A 20,770-nucleotide genomic window follows, 5' to 3' on the forward strand; every position below is an offset into this window, starting at 1 on the left:
GTGTTGTAAATAAGTTTTAGAAACAGAGTCACCAGAGTATAATATGAGAAAAGCCTTAAAAAACTCCCCAACATCTTTTTGATTTTTTCCCATGTTATTTCTCTTAGAGCATCACTGCTTAGGCTCTGCCTCCCTGCTGTGCCCTCCTATGGCCTACAGGGACCCTGCTGCCTGTCCACCTCCTCCCTTGGTTGTGACCCTGCTCTTCTCTCTCGCCCATCCGCAGAGCCTGGTGTCTGCACGGTGTTCGGAGACCCTCACTACAACACTTTTGACGGCCGGACCTTTAACTTTCAGGGCACGTGTCAGTACGTGTTGACCAGAGACTGCGCCTCCCCCACCTCGCCCTTCCAGGTGCTGGTGAAGAATGATGCCCGGAGGACACGCTCCTTCTCCTGGACCAAGTCGGTGCAGCTGGTCCTGGGCTCCAGCACCGTCAGCCTGGAGCAGCACCTGGCCGTGCGCTGGAACGGCTCCCGCGTGGCGCTGCCCTGCCGAGGGCCGCACTTCCATGTGGACCTGGAGGGCTACCTGCTGAAGGTGACCACCCGAGCAGGTGGGGCCCCACCCTGAGCACCTGCTGCCCCTTCTGCTGTAGGGCTATCTCCTTCAAGGCATATGGAAATGTCGCCAAGGGGTTAGAGATGTTGTGTGGAGACTGGCAACTGGGCGCTGGGCACGGTGACCTTGCATCTTCACATGCCCAGAACCTCACCATTCTCACTCTAGAAATAGTTGTGCTCATAATAACCCCAACCTGGCCACTGATGCAAAGCTTGGAGTTGTCAGGGTCTCTCTTAGCTCAGCTACTTACATGCAGTTTCACGTCTGGGAGAGGAGATAGGGTTTCTTTGTTAATGTATGACCCAAAGTGTGAGGCATCCTCTAAAGGAAACAGCCAGTATCCGCAGTGTTGAGAACAAACAGAGCAGAGTGTGCTGAACCTTGCCTGTGATCCCAGCACTTTGGGAGGCTGCAGGAAGAGAACTGCAAGTGAAGGGCTTATTCTTGTGGTCTCTGTGTGCACTGGGTCGCCAATCCAGCCTAACCATCCTGTGTTAAAGAAAATGAGGCCCACTCCTGAGTGTCCAGAAGAGGGGGACAGGAGCCACATGTGACCAGCAGTCCTGTCCAGCCTAGATGCTGGCAAAGGAAGCCACCACCTTGACAGCCAGAGGCGTCATCTCAGGCTGGCTTGGAAGTACAACCCTCCAGCACCAGTGATGTGCCCTGCATTTCCACCCTAGGAAACCCCAGGAAACTTGCTAGGGAGCCACCAGGCTCAAGTCTGCCTGTTATATGTTGCTTAAAGTACATTTTAGAAGCAACCCGGTTCCTGGTTGTCAGGCCCAGAGACTGAGTGCTGCTCATCTGCACACTTTATTACACCATGTTTTGGCTCTGTGCAGGCTGCACGTGCTCCACCCTGTTGTGTGATGGTTGGATACCATGCTGTGTGTCCTGGTGGGGGCTGTCTCTCAGGAAACAGATGCTTTAAGGAAACCAGCCTGCTGACTGCCTTCTTACGGTTGAGAGTTTATCAGTGTGAGAGCACCAAGTTCAAATTTCCATAGACAACACAGTCACAGAGGGAAGCCTTTGATGGAGCAGGCACCCAAGGTTGCGTGAGGCTGTTCCTATCCCCAGAACCCTGCTACTGCCTCAACTGAAGCCAAAGTATATTCTGATAAATTGATTTTGACTCCTTGGTGTGCCCACTTAGTAAATAGGGCCAGAAGCCAAGGCACAGCCCTGGGACCTTTCAGTTCAGGAGGACATCAGCATTTCAGTCTGACAATGGAAAGCATTAATAGATTCAAACACTCCACAAAGAGGGAAAATCCCCATTCTGTATGTCACAACTATAAAGAGCTCTTCCCATGGACTCTAGAGGGATTAGATGCGTTTAGGAAATTCAGTCACCTGTTCTGTCCAGAGGACATGTACTCTGTAATATAGGCCCTGTCTGATTCCATAAAGGGAGAAGCATTTTCTGGCTCCCCACAAAACTTAGCAAGATGTCCTGCTGTTACAGGGCACTAATGAAAAGCACCTTGACTATCTGTTTGCAAGCCAGACCAATGCAGTGAATTTTATCGAGATGGAAATTATTAGTCAGCTGGATCCCAGTTCTCCAAAGTATCCTGGGTCCCTCAAGATTACTAACAGCCCAGGAGACTCTGTACTGTTCCATACAGAGCTGGCAAAGCCTGTTCTTTGCAAAGATTCCACATTGTAAAAATAAGCAAAAGGGCAAGACTACTAAGAAAATAATAATGGATCCCAAACACCATTGTAGGCCATGAACTAAAGTTTTATACTTCTCTTTTATTTTTCCATCTCTTTCCACAATTCAAGTAATTTTTCTTTTGTTCCTTCCACATCCAGCTGGTCAGTATTCTGGTGCACGTAAGTCACACAGCTTTCTGTTTCCTGGGAGCAGCACCATTCTTCTGGGCACTACGCTTACACTGTGCTTATCCTTTCAGTGGAACAACTTGATTTCCATGTGATCATGTTTCTAATCTGATCTAGCCATCTCAGTTTGAACTGAGAATACTACACTGTAACCCACAAACATCCCCTCCCTCCACTTTGATGTGAAATCTTATCAGGAATACTACCACATTTACATATCATTGTGGTATGTCTTCTGATTTTGTACTTCCTCTCCCCTTCAAGTGGGTAGCAGCAGGTTATCTTCTTTCATCACCTGGTGATTTTCTGTTTAAAACATCATACCCCATAGATTCCCTGTTATATTTCATAATCAAAGGAGACTGTCCTCAAAATAGCAGCTTCAAACAGCCTGTAGCCAGAGGACAGGAGGCAGAGGAAAGGCTTCTTGCCTGTTGGTTGATGGGCTTAGCCTTCAGGATGGAATCGCCTTGCAGAGTTGCACATGTGGTCATATTGTCAGTGTGGAATTAGGCTGTGCTGCTTGTCCCTCAGCAACTGGCATGGGACCCCACCACATGCCAGCCCTAGCTCTCAGCAGTTAGCAAAGTATTTGAAAACATTTTCTTTCTGCAGTCTGTGTACCTCATGAACCCTAACTGAAAATCTTACATCAGATCATATGAATGCATTAACTTATGAGCAACATGGATTTTAATACTTTGATGGAACACTACTCTGGAACCCAGAGAGAATACTCTCCCCAAACTGTGATGTGAAATCTGGTCAGGAACACTACCCACTTTTGCATTTTCCTGAAGTGTGCCTACAGATTCTGCACCTCCTCTCCTCTTCAAGTGAGCAGAAGCAAAAACAGAAGCAATCAGAAACCAAGGCAGTGGGAAACAAACAGCAGCATCTCCAACATATAAGAACAGCTACACAAACATTTCCAACTTCAAATCACACTAGTGGTCTGTAGATGGATCACACCTTAGAAAGGTGAGAAAGTTGGCAAAACACTCACTCCAAAGAAAGGAGAATGGGAAGGCCTTTCCTAAAGTGGAAGGAACATGGCTGATGCTCACATCCCTGATAAGGGCATAGGGAATATGCTTCAGCATTAGCTGTCTGCCTCCAGTTGTTTCTACCCAGTTTCTCATGCTGAAAATTGGGAAACTCAATCCAGCTGCAGAAAGGACTTTCTCAACTGCTCAGATTCTTCCAGGATGTTTTCCCCTCACAAGACAACAACTTAACATATTTGGAAGAGAATGTCCCTTGATTATAACATGCTAGTGTTCTGTTTTTGCTTTTGCTTTCATGACTATAATCTACTTTGCATGGATTTCACTCCTATAGAGAGTAAAAATATTCACACAAGCACATGTGTAAATGATACAGCATAAGGCAAGGGCACTAGGGAGAATAAATCATCTCTTTTCTCTATGAAACCCTCATTGGTGAAAATCTCTTCATGTAATAACAAAGAAGAAAGGAAAGTGAATTACACATTGTTCTTACTCTGGAGACTGTGTGTTATATTGAGATGTCATGGATTTTGAGAAAAGTTGGTTGAAAACAGGGAGGGTCTGTATCCTCCCAGGCTCCTGTGGACACAGCAATCAGCTTATTCCCTGTGAACTGACTTCCCATGAACTTAGTGGCCCAAAGGATTACATTTATTATGCTATGGTCAGTCACGACTTGGGAGATCCTTTGGGTGTAAATTCTCAACTCTTTGTGGCACTTGGACGAATAGTCTTTGCTTGCTATCTAGGAAAGACATTTGTAGTTTGGACAGTGTTGCAACACTGCAAATCTTTCAAATTATGATCTAAAAGTTGGACTTTGTATGGAACTGATTTCCTACCCCCATTTCTTTTGCTAAGAAGTTTCCTGGTTACAGCCGTGGGAGGTCAAGTTTTGTCTACACCTTGGAGAGCACACAGTATTACAGACCATTTTACATTTTATTCATCCCCTTTAAAATGGTTGTTTCAGTGTTTTGGCCACCACGAAACTCACAATGTGTTTGTTTCTGAAGATTTGACGAGTCAATATGACAAGGGTCATTCATTGGGTTATTGATTCCATACCATGCACTGAATAGTGTGCTGGATGATGGGTAGGAGGAAATGGAAACCATCATGATTTTAAATCGTGGTTGTTAGAGTTGACACCATGTCATCACAGAGACCTGAGGAGCTCATCCCAATGTGGACATTCTTGTGCTCTGGCCTTTTTCTCATTACTTGGCCTCATTCCTGTCTTGTTTTCATCCAGGGGCTCCCAAAAGATGCTTTCCCATGTACCTCTTTATTCTCCTTTCCAAATCTATTTAATTGCTTTTCTCCCAGTCAAAACATCTTTTCTATCATTTACTTTAAATTTAGATTGTTTTGGCTCTTTCCACTTGCCATAAAGAGATTTTCTTGTGGCTTTTTTTCTTGAAAACCCCAAGTTTTAAGCTTGGGTTTCCCTTCTACTCCACAGCTAACGTAACTCTGTTTTGGGAAGTTGTGTGGCCTTCTCACAGCAGCCTTCTGACTCTTGAGACCAGTTCAAAGTTGGGGAGTGTCAGCTTGGAGTCCCACCTCTGGGGGTGTTTTCCTGATCTTATGTCACTCTGATGTCCTTCCCTTGTGCCGGTCTTTTCCTGACAAGATCCATTGCTTTTCTTTCACTTGTCCTCTCTGTCCACATTTTCCCTTTCACCTCCCCATCTCTATTTCTCCTGTCCAACCCCAACTTCTGAGCATTTATCATCAGCTTAATCTTGGTCTTTTAGGAGCAAGAACAACAACAATAAAAAACTCTCTACAAGACATTTTTATTTTTCCAAATATTGAGGCAGACAAAAGTTATCTCTTTCAGGAACCCTAAAGGGTAAGATTTTAAAACCCAAAGGAGGTAGAGACTTATAGGAAACAGAGCTTGCTCTGTGGGTGCTTCTTAGAAGACAGTGACAGTGGCTGAAGAGAAGTCCCAAGTCAGGGAAGTTCAGTGATCTGCTGTGGGTGTGAGGTGACATTCATGTGTCACTTTGCCCATGCTGATGCACATTCACCCAGTGCTGGAGGCCAGGCACTATACTACAAAGTGTCCCAGAAGGACAAGAAGAAGAGTTCTCCACCCCTTTAATGTGTACAAAACTCAAAAAAAGGTCATTTTCTTTCATTGAACCTCAACATGAAGCATCAGGGCCTCTCCTTTCTTTTGTGTACAGTCTTTACACACCACAGCACAGTGGATCTGAGTTTCTTCCTGACGTCTAGCTGGATTGGCCTGTAGTGTATGGCAACATGGCCTGGCTGTCCTCCATGTGACAGAGGAGTACCACTGTTCAGAGGCCTCAGTGGCTTGGGTAGCTCCTGACCAATGTGTCTGGAGGAATGTGCATGTGTTCAGACCAACCTTCCTGAACTTTAGAATTCAGCTTAGCAGGCCAAGAGGAGGCTCTGCTCCCTCCTTCCCAGGGCAAAGAGAGTTTCCTTATAGCCAATGCAGAACTGAGCTGATGATGCGCACGAGAGGACTCATGTCCATGGCCTGGTACCTCCACCCTGCCTCAAGTGAGCACACTGAAGATGGAGGCCCGGGATGGAAGACGAAGCTTTCCCAAAAACTCAACCTGAAACCTGGGTCTGTGGCCCATATCTCAAGAATGATCCTAAAGTCACAAAGGAGCAAAGGTGTTCATTTATATGAGTGTTGTCCTGTACAAACAATGTATTCAGAAACTTTATTCTTATATTTATTGATTTTGTGTTCTTATTACAGCAGGTAATTTGGAAAATTCCTCTTAACATTTGAAGGAAAAATTATATGGGAAAATTTTTGGATTAAAAATCCCAAAGGTATCTGTGTATTCAAAGTAGTTCGGATAGATATATAGTTACATTCTCTTAATGAATAGAGGGATTTGTTCTAATGGTGTTTGTAAATAGGATATCATGTCCACATCTTATACAGCAATTAACCACTAGGAAGAATGTATACAATGTGTTAATCATTGAAACTGTCCTACCAATTTGATTTGAAACTGTCTCATTGCTATTTGTTTATCAATAAAATTATGGAAAAAATAGAAAAAAAATCCCAAAGGTGACATTAAAGAACTGTCATATTTCATATTAGTCACTGGACAGATGAAGGCACAGTTCAGTCTAACACAAGTACTTTGAGAAAGGGCAAGAAATATAAATTGCAGAGTAGCATGGTCTAAGAGCACTTCTCTAAAAAGTTGAAATAGAAGTATAATAATGGCGAATTTTGTATAGTTTAAAAATCTTAAGCCCCCAAGTGATGATTTATATCTGCAATTTATAGCATTTAGTGTGGTGAGATTAAAAGACACAGAGAATTTGGGTAGAACCACTGTGCTCTTGTTAGAGAATGATGGTCCCATGTAGTGTATAAAGATGAGCTAATTTGGGGTCTATTGAGAGTTCAGAAGTGCTTGAACTCTTTCTTCTCCTCTAGGTTTAGAAATATCCTGGGATGGAGACAGCTTTGTAGAGGTCATGGCTGCCCCTCACCTCAAGGGTAAGCTGTGCGGTCTCTGTGGCAACTACAATGGACACAAACGAGATGACCTAATCGGTGGAGATGGCAACTTCAAGTTCGATGTGGACGACTTTGCTGAGTCTTGGAGGGTGGAGTCCAACGAGTTCTGCAACCGACCACGGAGGAGACCAGTGCCCGAGCTGTGCCAGGGGACAGTGAAGGTGAAGCTGCGAGCCCATCGAGAGTGCCAGAAGATCAAGTCCTGGGAGTTTCAGACCTGCCACTCCACAGTGGACTATGCCACTTTTTACCGGTAACCACCATGTTCTGGGGGTGAGTGGGTTACAGACCAAGGCTGAACTTGTCCTGGGGACAGAGCGTACCAGATCTCCTTGTGTGTGAACAAGGCCCCACAGTGAACATCTCTACTTCATTCTGTCCAGCTGCTGATCTTGTCCTGAGTTGCCCCACATCATGACCCCAGGTGGGAAACACCAGAAAGTGTCCACAAGTGGGCTTCTCTAGGTAGTTTTCTCTGTTTGGGGGTATCTGCAGGTTTCCTTTGAAACTGATGTCATTCCAGAGTTCTTTTTTTAGGTTTTTCAGCTTGATTCATGTTAGAATTGAGGAAGGCTTTCCAATTGCTGGGCTGTGTAATTACAGAGGTGTAGGAAAGAGTAGTTTGTTAAAGTGAACTCTCTGATCACTTTGGCTACTTATGGATGTTTAAGTGACCTAAGTTATTCCAGGCTGAGGAGGAAGCCAGGTCATCCTACTGGTCTACCCCAAACCTAGATGCATGTGGAAAATGAGTAAGGAAAGTGAGGTGCACTTGGTTCTTGGCCAACATGAGGCTTTTTTTTTTTCCAGATTCAGGGGCCTGTGAAAAGAGGCCTAAGGTTGAAGGAAGGACCCTCATTAAGAGAAGGGTCTTGTATCTTCATTTCATGACCCTTTCTTTTTTTATTAATTTTATTGAGAAACGAATAACAACGAGAAAGTTTCAAAATCGATTAATAGGATAGTTTCAATAATTAATACATTGCATATTGTTGTCTTCATAGTGGTTATTCATAGCACAAGATGCAGACATGATATCTTGTCCAAACACTATTAGTACAGATCTTTCTTCTCATTGAATGAAGAGAAAGTAGCAGTATATCTATCCTAACTATTTTGTATAGACAGATACAAAATTGACCTTCATTTGTGTCTTTTTTTTTCTTTAGTTTTGTCAGAGATGGGTATTCCATTGCCATTTAAATATTGTAGGTGCATGAATTCAGCAAAATATTCCGAGGTGGTCCATTAGTCCATAATAGTAGTGGATTACCCATAGGACTGGCAATATCAGAACTTGTTGACTTGAACCTTTTACAGCTCAGCATATGAACATGGCTTTATGGGGTTTTTTTGTTTTTTGGTTTTTTTTTTGAGGAACCAGGGATTGAACTCAGGCCCTTGTACTTGCCAGGGAAGCACTTATTCCACTGAGCCATCTCCCTGGCCCGGCTTTATGTTTTATACCTTGCTTTTATACTTTTCTGCTGGATGGTTAAGACCAAGGTAAAGCAAGATCTATATAACAAGAAATGTAACTTTTGATTTTAACAAGTCAGTCAAATCCCTTCAGGATTTATCTTGAAACCCTGTACCACAGTTTGTACATCCTTTATCAGTGTCAGCCATGTGGATGAGTCACGGCCATTGCTTGACCAATTTGCTTTCTGTGAAAGCCTGAGAGACTGTTTTCTCTTCAGGTGACTCTCCTTAGGCACACTCTACGAAATACAAAATCATTGTTCACTTTCCTCTGTGGCCCCCATAATATCCTTGATCAGAAAATTTGGGGTACCCATGACCTTTTCTAACTCTGCTTACGCCCTTTCACTCAAAGTTACATGCCACCACTTCCACTCAAGGTTACGTGTCACAGAGGAAGCCTGGATCTCAGTTTCGCCCTACAAAGTTGTGCTTGTCATTGGTTGATTTGGCCTGGCTGTGCCTCAATTTCCTACACAGTCCTGTGACCTCAAGAGCTATGGCCGCTGAACACAGTAACCACAGTGGTGTGGGGGAAACATGAGCCAAACGCAGCCCAGAAGGCCTTGTTTAAGCGATTTGCCTGGGCCTTTCAAATTAGGAAACTCCTGTGGTCTGCAGCCACAAGATGTTATTTTTACTCTTTAATTGCCACCAGTTGATTTCCCCAGCTCTTATTAAATGTGATCTTTCTTTTATTTGATCTTATTAGTTCTAGAAGGGCAGCGCCAAGTGAGGTGGAAAAAAAGAGTGTCCCTGTCATCACAGATTCCTGAGCATGGCTGCATCTGCCAGACTATTTAGCTCCGAGTCATGCATGTAGCTCGTTTGATCCATTTCCCTGCTATAATCTGAATTTTACAGGTTCCCTTCCTGTTCCTCCTGGTACCAACCAATCTAGAGATCTCTTTTATTATTAGTGTATGTTCACAATGCATAGTAGTTCCGTTTATGTTGGGGAATTGGTACACATATAAAACACATCTTGAGAATTTTTAATCCTGTGATATGAAGCTGAGTTCAGCATCTAGAAAACCCAGGCACTATTTGGGATCTGTACATCTTTACTTGAGCTTTACTAGAAAGTGGTAGAACACAGAAATTAAGAGCTTTGTGGAATGGGTTTGGTGGTGTATGCTTATAATCCCAGCACCAGTGAGTCTGAGGTAAGAGGGTCACAAGTAGAGCGAGCCCCTGTCTCAAAGCTTTACAGTTTTCCACAGCTCAGAACCTAGTCAGGACAGAGTCTAGATAAGGTACATAAGCTCTCTGAACCTCAGAGAGCCTGTCTGTGAAATGAGGATACCAGGAACCTCCGTGTAGTGCTGTCCATTAGATTCAGTGAGGTTATTATTGGTACAATAATTTCCTTCACTATCAAGGCCACTTTGGGAAGCTCCCCAAATCTCTAGTGGGGATTTGGGCTGGACTCTTCTCTGCTAAAGTAGAGTGGAAAGGCAGTGCCCATGCTTTGGCTTTATTCGCTTTCCAAAGGTTATGTGGAGAACTAAACTGGAGAGCAGGCTGCAAGGATGAGCACCTTTCCCTAAATTTCTATTTCCTCTGCCTTTGGTGAACTAATCAGTGTAATGATCATGAACTACAGCAGGACTACAATGAAAGGCCTTAGCAGAAGGAGTGAGAATAACTTCACCACTCATGAGTGAAGGGAGTAAGAATCCTCCGGCAGCCTTGATCCCCTTGTGCCCTTCATGCACTGGCACCATGGAGGTCACTTGTTGGGCCAGGGGCTTGATGTGCCCAGGGAGACAGCTCACAAGTGTGCTCTAGACATCTGTATAGGGAGGCTGAGGATGATGTGTTGGGGGAGCCCTGGCTGTGGTGGCCTGTGTGATGGCAGAGGACCCTTCTGTCACTTGATACTGTCACCTGGAAAGGACGGAGGCACTCAGGAGGGCAGGATCAGCAGTGCTTCCTGCCCTGCACCTGCTGGTGGAATCTTCACCCCCAGAAGTGTGCACCCTTGGGTGTTGGGAAGGAGGTGCTCTGTGTCTCTGGCTGTTGGGTGTTTCTCCTGTCTTCTGAGCACACGTTTGGCAGGAGAAGAAAATCAGTGAGGTGCAGTGTAGAACAGACTTACTCTTCTTAGGGGGCTCTGGGTAGGACCAGGTTTCAACGTTTTCAGGGAGACTGAAGCTATGGGGGAGAAATGCACCACATGTGGGGGAACCAAGCTGGACCCATCCCCCACTCTGCCACTTTTCAGCCCTGTGACCCCATCCTTTGGTTCAGCAGATCCACCGGGTAAGCCTACTGCTCTGACTACAAGTTGGTCCTGCCATGGGGTGGACAGAAAAGATTGTTAGGGGCTGCCTGCCTTTGGTCACAGCTCTCTTTAGGGAATATAGAAAGTGTGTGCCTCTCATGCGATTATCTTTCTGATCATTAGCTTTGCAGCCATTGTACACTAACCTGATTCTCTCTCATAGGACTGAAAGACATAGTCCCTGCCCAGATTGCATTGTGATTGTTTAAAAAGACCTATTGACTTAGAGAGAAAACAGCAATCATATGACATTTCTCATGTATATTTTTTACCTGTACTTTCTAAATCATTGGTGGGATTTTTAAATGAACTTGACAATATGATCAGGACCATGTCTGTGACATATGTTTTACAAGTTCTCATTGGGTTAGTTCCAGTTTGAAGTCATCAATATCACGTACATCAATAATTGTGGAATTTGATTCTTGTTATTTTCCCTTCATTATCCAGAGAACTATTTGTAACATCCTTTAAAGATGGAGAATAAAGTAGTATAAGACACACTCAGATTTCCAAGCACCCCTCAGTTCTCAGTCAGAGAAGGGAGAGGGGGAAGGAGTGATTCTGAGGGAAGGCCGGCATTTTGGATTCCTTAACCACACACCACCTTTCCCAAGCAGCTTCTATCAGGGACATGACATGGTGCTTTTCATAAGGTCAAAGCAATAATTCTGATTTTTTTCCAATCTAGAGCTTATTTTTGAAATGCCTAGAGTTTGTAACACCCAATTTATTTTGATATTTCATGAAATTTAGCATTCTCAATAGGACACCATCCATTGTCAGATATTTGGAAAGCTATTACTTTGTAATGAACAAGAAATGATTGCGTATTAGTCAACAATGTTTACTTTTGCTCTTTCTGGAAAGTTTTTAAGTTTAGATATTTATTTATTTATTTACATATCAGTTTAACCCTCTTTGGCTAATTTGGTATGAAAAAATTGATATATTATCAAGCTCTTGGAAATCAGAATAATTTCCTTTAATCAACTAAATGTGTTTGAGTACAAAACTATTTTATCATAAGTCAAGTAAAAATGCCACCTGCTCTATTAATAATGTGTCTTCAGTCTTGGCTTTGCTAACTGAATTTACCTCACATTAGATGGCCTCCTTGAAAGTTTCTGCAGGATTTTTCCCTGGGGTATGATGAGAAATTCCCTGTCCTATGGAGAAATGGACCTGGATCACTTGGTTATTTCTAGGTTCGCACCTGGCTTTTCTGAGGAAACTATGTCGTATGTTTTCTTATCTTCTCTTTTATTTCTCATTTTCATCTCCTTTCCCAGTTTCAGGCTGCCTTTCTTTTTATCCAAGAGGGCTGATTGAGAAATCTGAGAAGAATCACCCACACACAGAGAGTCCTGTAGGATCCTCAGCATCCCGTGTCCATTCACTGCCCCTCTGGCCACCTGAACCCTGGGTGGGACCCAGGATGGAGACCAGGAGGCAGACTGGCACTGTGTGGGCAAAGTAGGCAAAGAAGAGGCCCCTACCCTTGTACTCATTATACCCTAGCAATGACAGTGACTTTTCTACAAACTCAGACCCATGTCTTGGATGATGGAGAAGAGATGATTAAAATGTATGGTAACTATTTAAATTAGACTTAATATAGTAAAAGACATATTGCCAGTAATCCCCTTCAAATTAGTCCCTACTTTCAAACTCAAACATAGTTATTCCATGCTGCTTGACACTTCTGAAGCAGTGCTGGAAATACTCTTTCCTCATTGTCTTTTTCAGCTGTGCTGAAAATTCATTGAATTCTGCTGCTAAGTGCCATCCAACAGAAATGAGAACTCATAAAAACAGGGTGGTGTGTTCTCATTGCCTTGTCCACTGGATCTACCACCATAGGGCATCTAGCTGTTCCTTGAAGTCAAAATACTGTGAAAAGGAAATATTTTGAATTGATTTATGGTACCAATTCAGGACACTGAGGTAGCCATGGAAGCACTGCTAAAGATACTGAGGAAAAGATAAAAGAGAACTTCCAGAGCTGCTAGAGTAAGTGGCAAAAGTGCTGGGGTAAGAGTGATCAAAGTGAGGGGAACTTCGAGGGGAAATCATGGAAATCTTTTACTACAATAATTTTTAATTTACTTTTTTCCCAATCATACCTCATAATTTTGTGTCCTGCTACTCAGTGACCACTTTGCTGGGAAGCCAGGAGAAGGAAGGTGAGTGCCTCAAAGCTGACACGGCTCTAGCGTACACTCAGTCCCATCTTCCTTTCTGCTCTCCCTGGCTCAGTGTAACTCAGAGAGAACCACTGGATCTCAGGGCTCTGAGTTTAGGACATGCTTCTTTCTGTCCTTGCAGTGGTTTTCTGAGCTAGAGGGAACTGAGGGGATTCCAGGGATTCAGAGACATGACCTTTACTGCAGAGGTAGGGGAGGTGGAGGGCAGCAAGACAGCCTTGGAACTAGGGTGGGACAGTGGCCCTTGGTGTACTGCAATCCTGTGATGGCCAGAGGTCTCTTCTAGGACCCTGAGAAAAGCACTTTGTTTCCTTAAAAGGAAAGCAAATTGTTCATCATAGATGCAGAGGATAGACAATGGCAGGGAGTGCAGAAGTGTGTGTGTGTGTGTGTGTGTGCATGTGTGTGTGTGCGTATGTACATGAAAATCATGTAACCTAACTAGTATCCTATCATTATCAACAGTCCATTTCCCTTACTTCAAAGAACATGCTTGAGACATTTTTACTCTTGTAATAAATACTTACTAGAACTAGATTCCTCAATAAGGTGAGGTACTTATTCTACAATGTGTCACTCATTGTAGGCTTTTCTGTCTCAGCTGTGGACTGACTGTCACCCTGGATCTGTCATTAAGGCATCCTGGCACCATGAAGCAGCACACACTTCAGTTTTGCCATCTACCAGATTGCAGCCTAGCAGCCTCCCAATGAGCTCAATGAGCAAGTAGTGGCTGTTGAGCAGCAAATTCATGCTTTGAGGGCCTGGATGATGTCTCAGGAGTACAAGCAGATGATGAGAGGACCCCAAGTGGCCATGCAGGCCTGTGAGGAAGATAGTATCAGGCACTCCTGGAATGTTCTCATCCAAGCCTGGCCAGGGCAAGGCTCAGTCCTGTTGGTTTTATTACTGATATTATTTCATTGCCCTGAAATACAAACCTGCTTTACATAAAACTTGCTTTCAGAAGGACCTGTGCTAGCTGGGGCTGGTAGTGGGAGAAGTATTTTTCTTTTATTTGCCATGGTCATTTCTAGACTGTCTGGAATAACTTCATATTTTGTGCAGAATTTGATACTTTTTACTAAAACAAAACAAAACAAAACCAGACACTACTGTGGAATTAATTAAAATTTCTACAATGTGCTCTTCCTAAATTACTTCAATTAATAGGGCAGTGGGAATTGCATAGGAAAGTGCTGATTAATTCTATGAGATTGATATATAGATCTAGATGTAAAGATCCGTACACTCATCTTCTATGTGCTGTGCAAGCCCAAGGTTGATGAAAGAAACCCAAGTGCTTTGATTTCTCTTGGAAGGAGAATATAGGGTTTAGGAAAACATGTTTCATCTGTTTTAACTCTTTTGATGCCTATATTCTTCATCTCCTTGGGTTGTGATGTGAGTATCACGTAACCTTCCTGTGATGGCCCAAGGTTAATGTTGGGGTGTCAGCTGCAGGAGGCCACCTGAGGACCTGGATGGGAATAAAGCTCTGAGCTCTACTTGGTGCTTAGCTCTTCGTTAGATTATATCTTCCTGCTGTAGATTCCTTTTGCCCTACTTCTTTCTCCTCACTGGATGGATGGAGAAAATAATGCTACCTAATATTATTTGTGTGCTAAGTGTTACAGTATTCTCAAAGAAAACCCAGCATCCTCTCCTAAGAAAACAGTGCAGGAACTTTAGGCTGGGGGCTGTTACTTTTATCCTTTTCCCAGTGGTTATCAGCCAGCTCAGGGCCAAGCTTGTGACCCATTTTTATCAAGTGCACACAACTCCAGGCCATGCATTTTATTTTTAAAGTTCATCACAAACCTGGTTTCATTTTTCTCTTTCCTGTTTTCCTCATTCCCTAGGTTTTATTCCATTCTGCATGTAGCTTTGTGAGCTGACTTAAATCCTTTCTGGAACAAGTTAAGAAATAAGTGACAGTGGTCATGGGCAAGGGATCTGACTTCTCTGAAATTCCCATTCTTTTCATTCTCAGTAGAGATAATATCGATGCCCAGAGGTTCTCATGAGGCTCAGTGAGGTTTCTCTCCTGAATCCCATGCCCAAAAGTCCACCTCCACTGTCCAGGCCCTCATGAGGTCAGGACAAGCTGTATTTTCAGCTTGCCTTTTGGGAAGTCAGGGTCCTTGATGGGTGCCAGTGCTTCTCATAATCGAAGACACGTGGGGCTCTGTGTCCTCTGAGGCTGTGTTACATCAGGCCATCTGCTGATGGATGTGTGATGATCTTGCTTCATGATTGAGTGAAACTCAGGGGCAGCACTGTGAAGGTCCAGCTGCATCATAAGCTTCTTGGCAGCCTCAGGGCTGGGCTGGGTCTTATGGTCATCCAGGATTCTGCTCACATCCAAGTCAAGTTGACCAAAGTTAAAGTGGAGTACACATATAAGTGAAACAGGGGGGTGGCATTGGCCTTCCTGAATGGTGTCACACATTCTCCTTGGTCTCTATGGAGACCTAAGGCACCAGATCATTGTCCCTCTGTCATGGCAATGAGAGGAGCAGCAGGATGCTGAAGTGGCCACACCTGTACTGCTGTGTCCAAGGACGGGACTATGGTACATGTGGGGACCAAATATTCATGAGTGCATATATCTTAAAAAGAAAAGAAGTAACTTGGTAACTGGAAATTTTATTAAGGAAAGGGTTGCTGTAGAAGTTATATTCTTGGGGAGATAGCTCAGTAGAATAAGTGCTTGCCTGGTAAGCACAAGGGGCTGAGTTCAATCCCCAGTTCCACCAAAAAAAAAAAAAAAGTTATATTCTTGCATCCACAGAATTCTTTTCTATAGTAGTGATCAATTATTCATGCCAAAGAGTCAATCAATCAATAATAAAGCAGGTATATATTGTCTCTTATGAAAGAAGCACATAGATTCTTTTGCAGTCCCTACAGATTGATTAAATAGTGACACCAAGATGCCATTCAAGATGCTGGAGGTGTGACAGTGAAGGAGGTAGGTGTCCTGGGCTCCCAGGGCTGGCAGTGAAGGTGAGAGAGCAGTGAGGAAGATGAGAGCAGGAGCATCCATGCCCAGGAAGGGAGGTGCTATGAGGATTGCTGGGTGGGCAAAGAGCCCTACCCTGTCAGCAAGAGTGGCCTGGGGAAGGCAATGCACCACTGAAATTAAATGCACATGGAGAGTCTAGCTGGAAGAAAGAGGAAAGAGAACCAGAGGAAAGATCTAGCCATGGCAGACTTCACAGTCAACACCAGGGAGGCCAGAGAGTCCCAGGCAGCAGAGGAAGGATGTTCTAGGGGTGTCAAACCTTTGAGGTCTGTGGACAGTGAGTGCAAAGGTGCATGCAGTCACAGTTTTCATCAAAGAGCCCATAAGACAGGTAGGGCTGCACTGTGGTGTCTTTCTCTGAACACTGGGAACACTTTATCTTAAGCAGCTGCTCCAAAAAGCACAAGAGCAATGGGTCACTGTTTATTTCCCAGTCTGTGACAAACCTATGATGTATTTCATGTGTTTGTTCCTCAGTGTATAGCATGAACTGTAGTCACCTATAGAGCTGATCTCGGGGGTCCTGCTGAGGCTTGAAAACTTGCATCTCTAACCAGTTCCTGGAGGCTGTATCTGGAGAACCAGTGCCCTGAGTAGTGGGATTATAGGAAGAGTTGAAGCAGGTTCCTGGGATCCTCCACAAACTTAATTCTTTGAGACTTTTCTTTACAAAGGTGTTTATTTGAATAATGGAAATACATTTCTTTGTTCTACTATAGACAGTCTTCTAGGGAGATGAAACCTACAATGAGTCCATGAGTAGGAGGATTAGAAGGTAAACACATCCACACCTAGACCAAGGTAGTAATTTCTTATGTACAATTTATACTATAGATCTCAAAGCCAATCATCTTTATTGACTGAGTGAAGTTAATGAATGCTGGTCATAAGGTCATAAGTTGATGACCAGAGGAAGTGCTGGACTTGTCACCTGGGTAATTATGAAGCAGAGTCCAGGTTCTCCTGGTCACTGAGATGCTTCCCACAGAAAGCCCAGCATGGGGAACCAATTAGTAGCTTTGAGGTGAATTATATAAGCATTTTATAAGTTAAGGGACAGCAAACACTGGCATGAAACTGCTATGCCTCAGGGTGGATTTGAAGCCCAGTATTCCTGGTCTCCAGGCCCAAAACAGCCCACAGAGTGTGTTGTGAAAAATCCACTTCCTTTTTGTGAGCTTCAGATTTTAAAGAACTTTGTTCATGGACATGAAGTGTGAGGAAGAAACACTTCATAAGGACACTGAGAAATCTGGTGAGGATCCTGGAATTCATGATTCTTTTTCACAGGAAAGAGCTGTTCTTCTGTGCTGTCTGACCTAGTGTATGGAGGTGAGAGAGGGGGGCGGGCTGCTTTCTCCATTGTACCCAGCAATGGCCAGGCATGAGCACGAAGCTCGGGAGCACTGGAGCTGTGCAGAGCACATGGGCCAGAAGCCCTGAAAGCTTTTCCATATGAGAAGGAAACCAGGAAATTAGTCTTCATCTCGTCAGTATGATCAAAGCCAGGGAGGAGAGCTGGTGAGCAGATACTGACCTGAGGTCTTGTGGATTATTGACATGAACAGCAAATATGCACTGAAAGAAATCTGAGGGCGGTGAGTACCTCAGGATGAGAGCAAGGATCTGACACAGAGAGAACATGGACCCTGAGCCCTTTAGATGGCAGCCACAGCCTCTGGGGACAGGAAGTAGCAGCAGCCATTATTGAACACGTGTCACAAGGGCCTGGACCTTGGGGAAGTTGGGTCATGGAGTCAAGAGCAGGGGCAGTGTGCTGACAGCCAGCAGCACCCCGTGCTCAGCATGCACCATGAGGCAGGTCAGGGCTCTCAGTCTTCCCCTCCTGTGTGAGAGAGGAAGCCAAGCTAGGTGGAGGAGACAGTGCTGCTCAAGGTGGACCCGCCAGGGAGAGCAGAGCAGGACCTGAATGCAAGCCTGTTGGCCACAGCGCTTGTCCTGGCCCACCGCCCCGGTGAGCTGTTGCTGACTCCTCCTGCTGAACCGGCCCTGACTTGGTGTGTTTTTATTTCTACTGAGCTGCACATTTGGACTTCACAAATTTTTCATATATTGCAATTTATTTTGATTTTGAGGGAGGTTCAAAAAGTTTTTCCAACCAAATTTTCTATTGGGATACTGGAAATAATATGCTCTGGTTTATGATCGTTGGATCCCTCCTTCCCTCCCTCCCTCCCTCCCTCCCTCCCTCCTTCCTTCTTTCCTTCCTTCCTGTCTTTCCTTCTTTCCTGTCTTTCCTTCCTTGCCTTCCACTAAAGAATGAACCCAGACCTTCATTTGGACACTGAGCTACATTCCAAGCTGACTATTTGTCTGTCTGCCTGCCTGTTTGTGTCTGTCTCTATGAGACAAGGTCTGACTTAGTCACTACATTGCCAAAGAAGTGCTGCAATATTTGATTCTCCTACCTAAGCCTCACAGAGTTTTGGGATTACAGGTATGTACCACCCCCTATGGCTTATTGGTGGAATTTTATTTAATTTATTTTAATATTTTAATAATTTTATTGAGAAAGGAGTAGCAATGAGATAGTTTCAACAGGTTAGTAGTACAGTTACAATTTTTATTTTATTTTTTTTGGAACCAAGGATTGAACTCAGGCCCTTGCACTTGCCAGGGAAGTGCTTATTCCACTGAGCCATCTCCCCGGCCCCCCTTTTTTATTTTAGTTACAATAATTAATACATTGCATATTGTTGTCTTTGTAGTAGCTATTCCTAGTACAAGATGCAGACATGGTATCTTCTCTGAACACTATTAGTTCAAAACCTTTTTCTCATTAAACTAAGAGAAAGTAGCTGTATAACTGATGGAATTTTAAATACACCAATTTTACCCCATTGGTCTTTTAAAGATGAAATACAGACATGATATCCTGTCCAAACGCTATTAGTACAGACAATAATATATAATATATTAATTATTGAAACTGTCCTATTAGTTGGTTTTGAAATTATCTCATTGCTATTTGTTTCTCAATAAAATTAATAAAAAAAAAAGAGGGCCGGGGAGGTGGCTCAGTGGATTAAACGCTTCCCTGGCAAGCACAAGGGTCTGAGTTCAATCCCTGGTTCTGTAAATAAATAAATAAATAAATAAATAAATAATAAAATTAATAAAAAAGATATAATCCACATACAATTCATCACTTAAAAGAAAGATGAAATACAGTATAGATTTCACAGTGGTAGTCTTTCTCCACTTAATACTTCTTTATTTTCCTCATAATTGCTGCATGCTAGTGTCTGGCCTCACTGTAGAAGGCTGAGTTCATCATGGATCTGGGCTGTTGAATTCTGGGTGCTCTTGTCTGAGGGGGAATGAGTGCTTCCTTTTGTTCCTGCACCAGAGAAATCATCCAGCTCTTACTTAACCATCACTCCCACCAATATGGGCTGATGGATGCCCACAACAGCTGCTCCGCCATGCTCAGGGGACACAGCCATGATCAGCACAAAGTCTGTGCCCCTGCCATCTGCACAGAGGGTTGGTGTGGCTGAACAAAATCGCAAGTTTGACATGTAGGGTGGCTTCAGTGCTGCAGAGAAACAGAGCAGGGAGGAGGGGGGGAGCAGGAAGTGGAGTGAGCCATGCTCCTCAGATTTATACCAAAAATGCTTTTGCAAAGATTGGAAAGAATTTCGAGAGTTTGAGGCATATGCAGGGTACCCAGGACTGCAGGAGTAAAGGGAGAGTGGAGAGTGAGGAGAAATAGATGCAAGTTTTGCAGGAGGTGGGAAGGCATTGGGTTCACTGAGGAAAAACTTAGGCACCTCTGCAACCTGAGCAGAGGCAGATGCTCATCTGTCTGGGGCAGATGCTTGGAACAGCACAGACTAAGCATGGTGGGAGGAGAGAGAACTGTGACCTCGCATCTGATTCATGTCCAACTATTACCAAAGCTTGGCAGGGCTCTAAGCAGACCTGGCATCTTGTAATCCTACAATTTGAAACTACATGTCTTACACAGGGAGGGAATACATCCCCTCGTCTTCTACTGGGACTTCTTAATCCTGATCTGAATTCCTTGTTAGTTAAGTCTAATAGGAGGCTGTTTTCCTCCACATTGAAATTCTTCTTCTTTTTTAAAAAATGTATTTAGTACAGGGTCTACAGGGTCTCACTACACAGATCCAAATCATAGTGATCCTCCTGTTTTCAGCCTCCCAAGTGCTGGGATTATAGGTGTGTGCCACCATGCCCAGAGTCAGTCACTGTCTCAGCGCACCCTGGAGGTAGGGCCAGCATAGCATGCCAGGAATTGAATCCCAGTCCCTGAGCCTGCCTAAGCAGATGCTTTATTTTTTTTCTTAATTTTTAAAATAATTTTATTGAGAAACAAATAGCAATAAGACAGTTTCAAAACTGATTAGTAGGATAGTTTCAATAATTAATACATTGCATATTGTTGTTTTCATAGTGGTTGTTCATAGTACAAGATGCAGACATGATATCCTGTCCATAAACACTATTAGCACAAATCTTTCTTCTCACTGAATTAAGAGAAAGTAGTTGTACAACTATCCTAACTATTTTGTATATACAGATACAAAATGGTCCTTCACCTGTATCACCTTTTTTTGTTTAGTTTTGTCAGAGATGGGTATTCCATTGTCATTTAAATATTGTAGGTGCCTGAATTCAGCAAAATATTCCAATATAGTCCAGTAGTTCATAATAGTAGTGGGTCATCTGTAGGACTGGCAATGTCAGAAGTTATTGACAAAGGATCTACAAACTGTGGTGCAGGGTTTCAGGATAAATCCTGAGGGGATTTGA

General features: G+C 43.7%; 1 protein-coding gene across 1 annotated transcript in view; it reads left to right on the forward strand.

Moving 5' to 3' along the window:
• LOC101570005 (BMP-binding endothelial regulator protein) overlaps positions 1 to 20,770 on the forward strand; it is a 241,952-nt gene that overhangs the window by 164,667 nt on the left and 56,515 nt on the right. Inside the window, exons 12-13 of the mRNA XM_023708096.1 lie at positions 227 to 556; positions 6,883 to 7,219. Coding sequence (XP_023563864.1) covers positions 227 to 556; positions 6,883 to 7,219 — 667 coding nt within the window. The remainder of the gene's footprint in view (positions 1 to 226; positions 557 to 6,882; positions 7,220 to 20,770) is intronic.

Source organism: Octodon degus, unplaced genomic scaffold (genome assembly GCF_000260255.1).
Source record: "Octodon degus isolate 3935 unplaced genomic scaffold, OctDeg1.0 scaffold00330, whole genome shotgun sequence".
NCBI lineage: Eukaryota > Metazoa > Chordata > Mammalia > Rodentia > Octodontidae > Octodon > Octodon degus.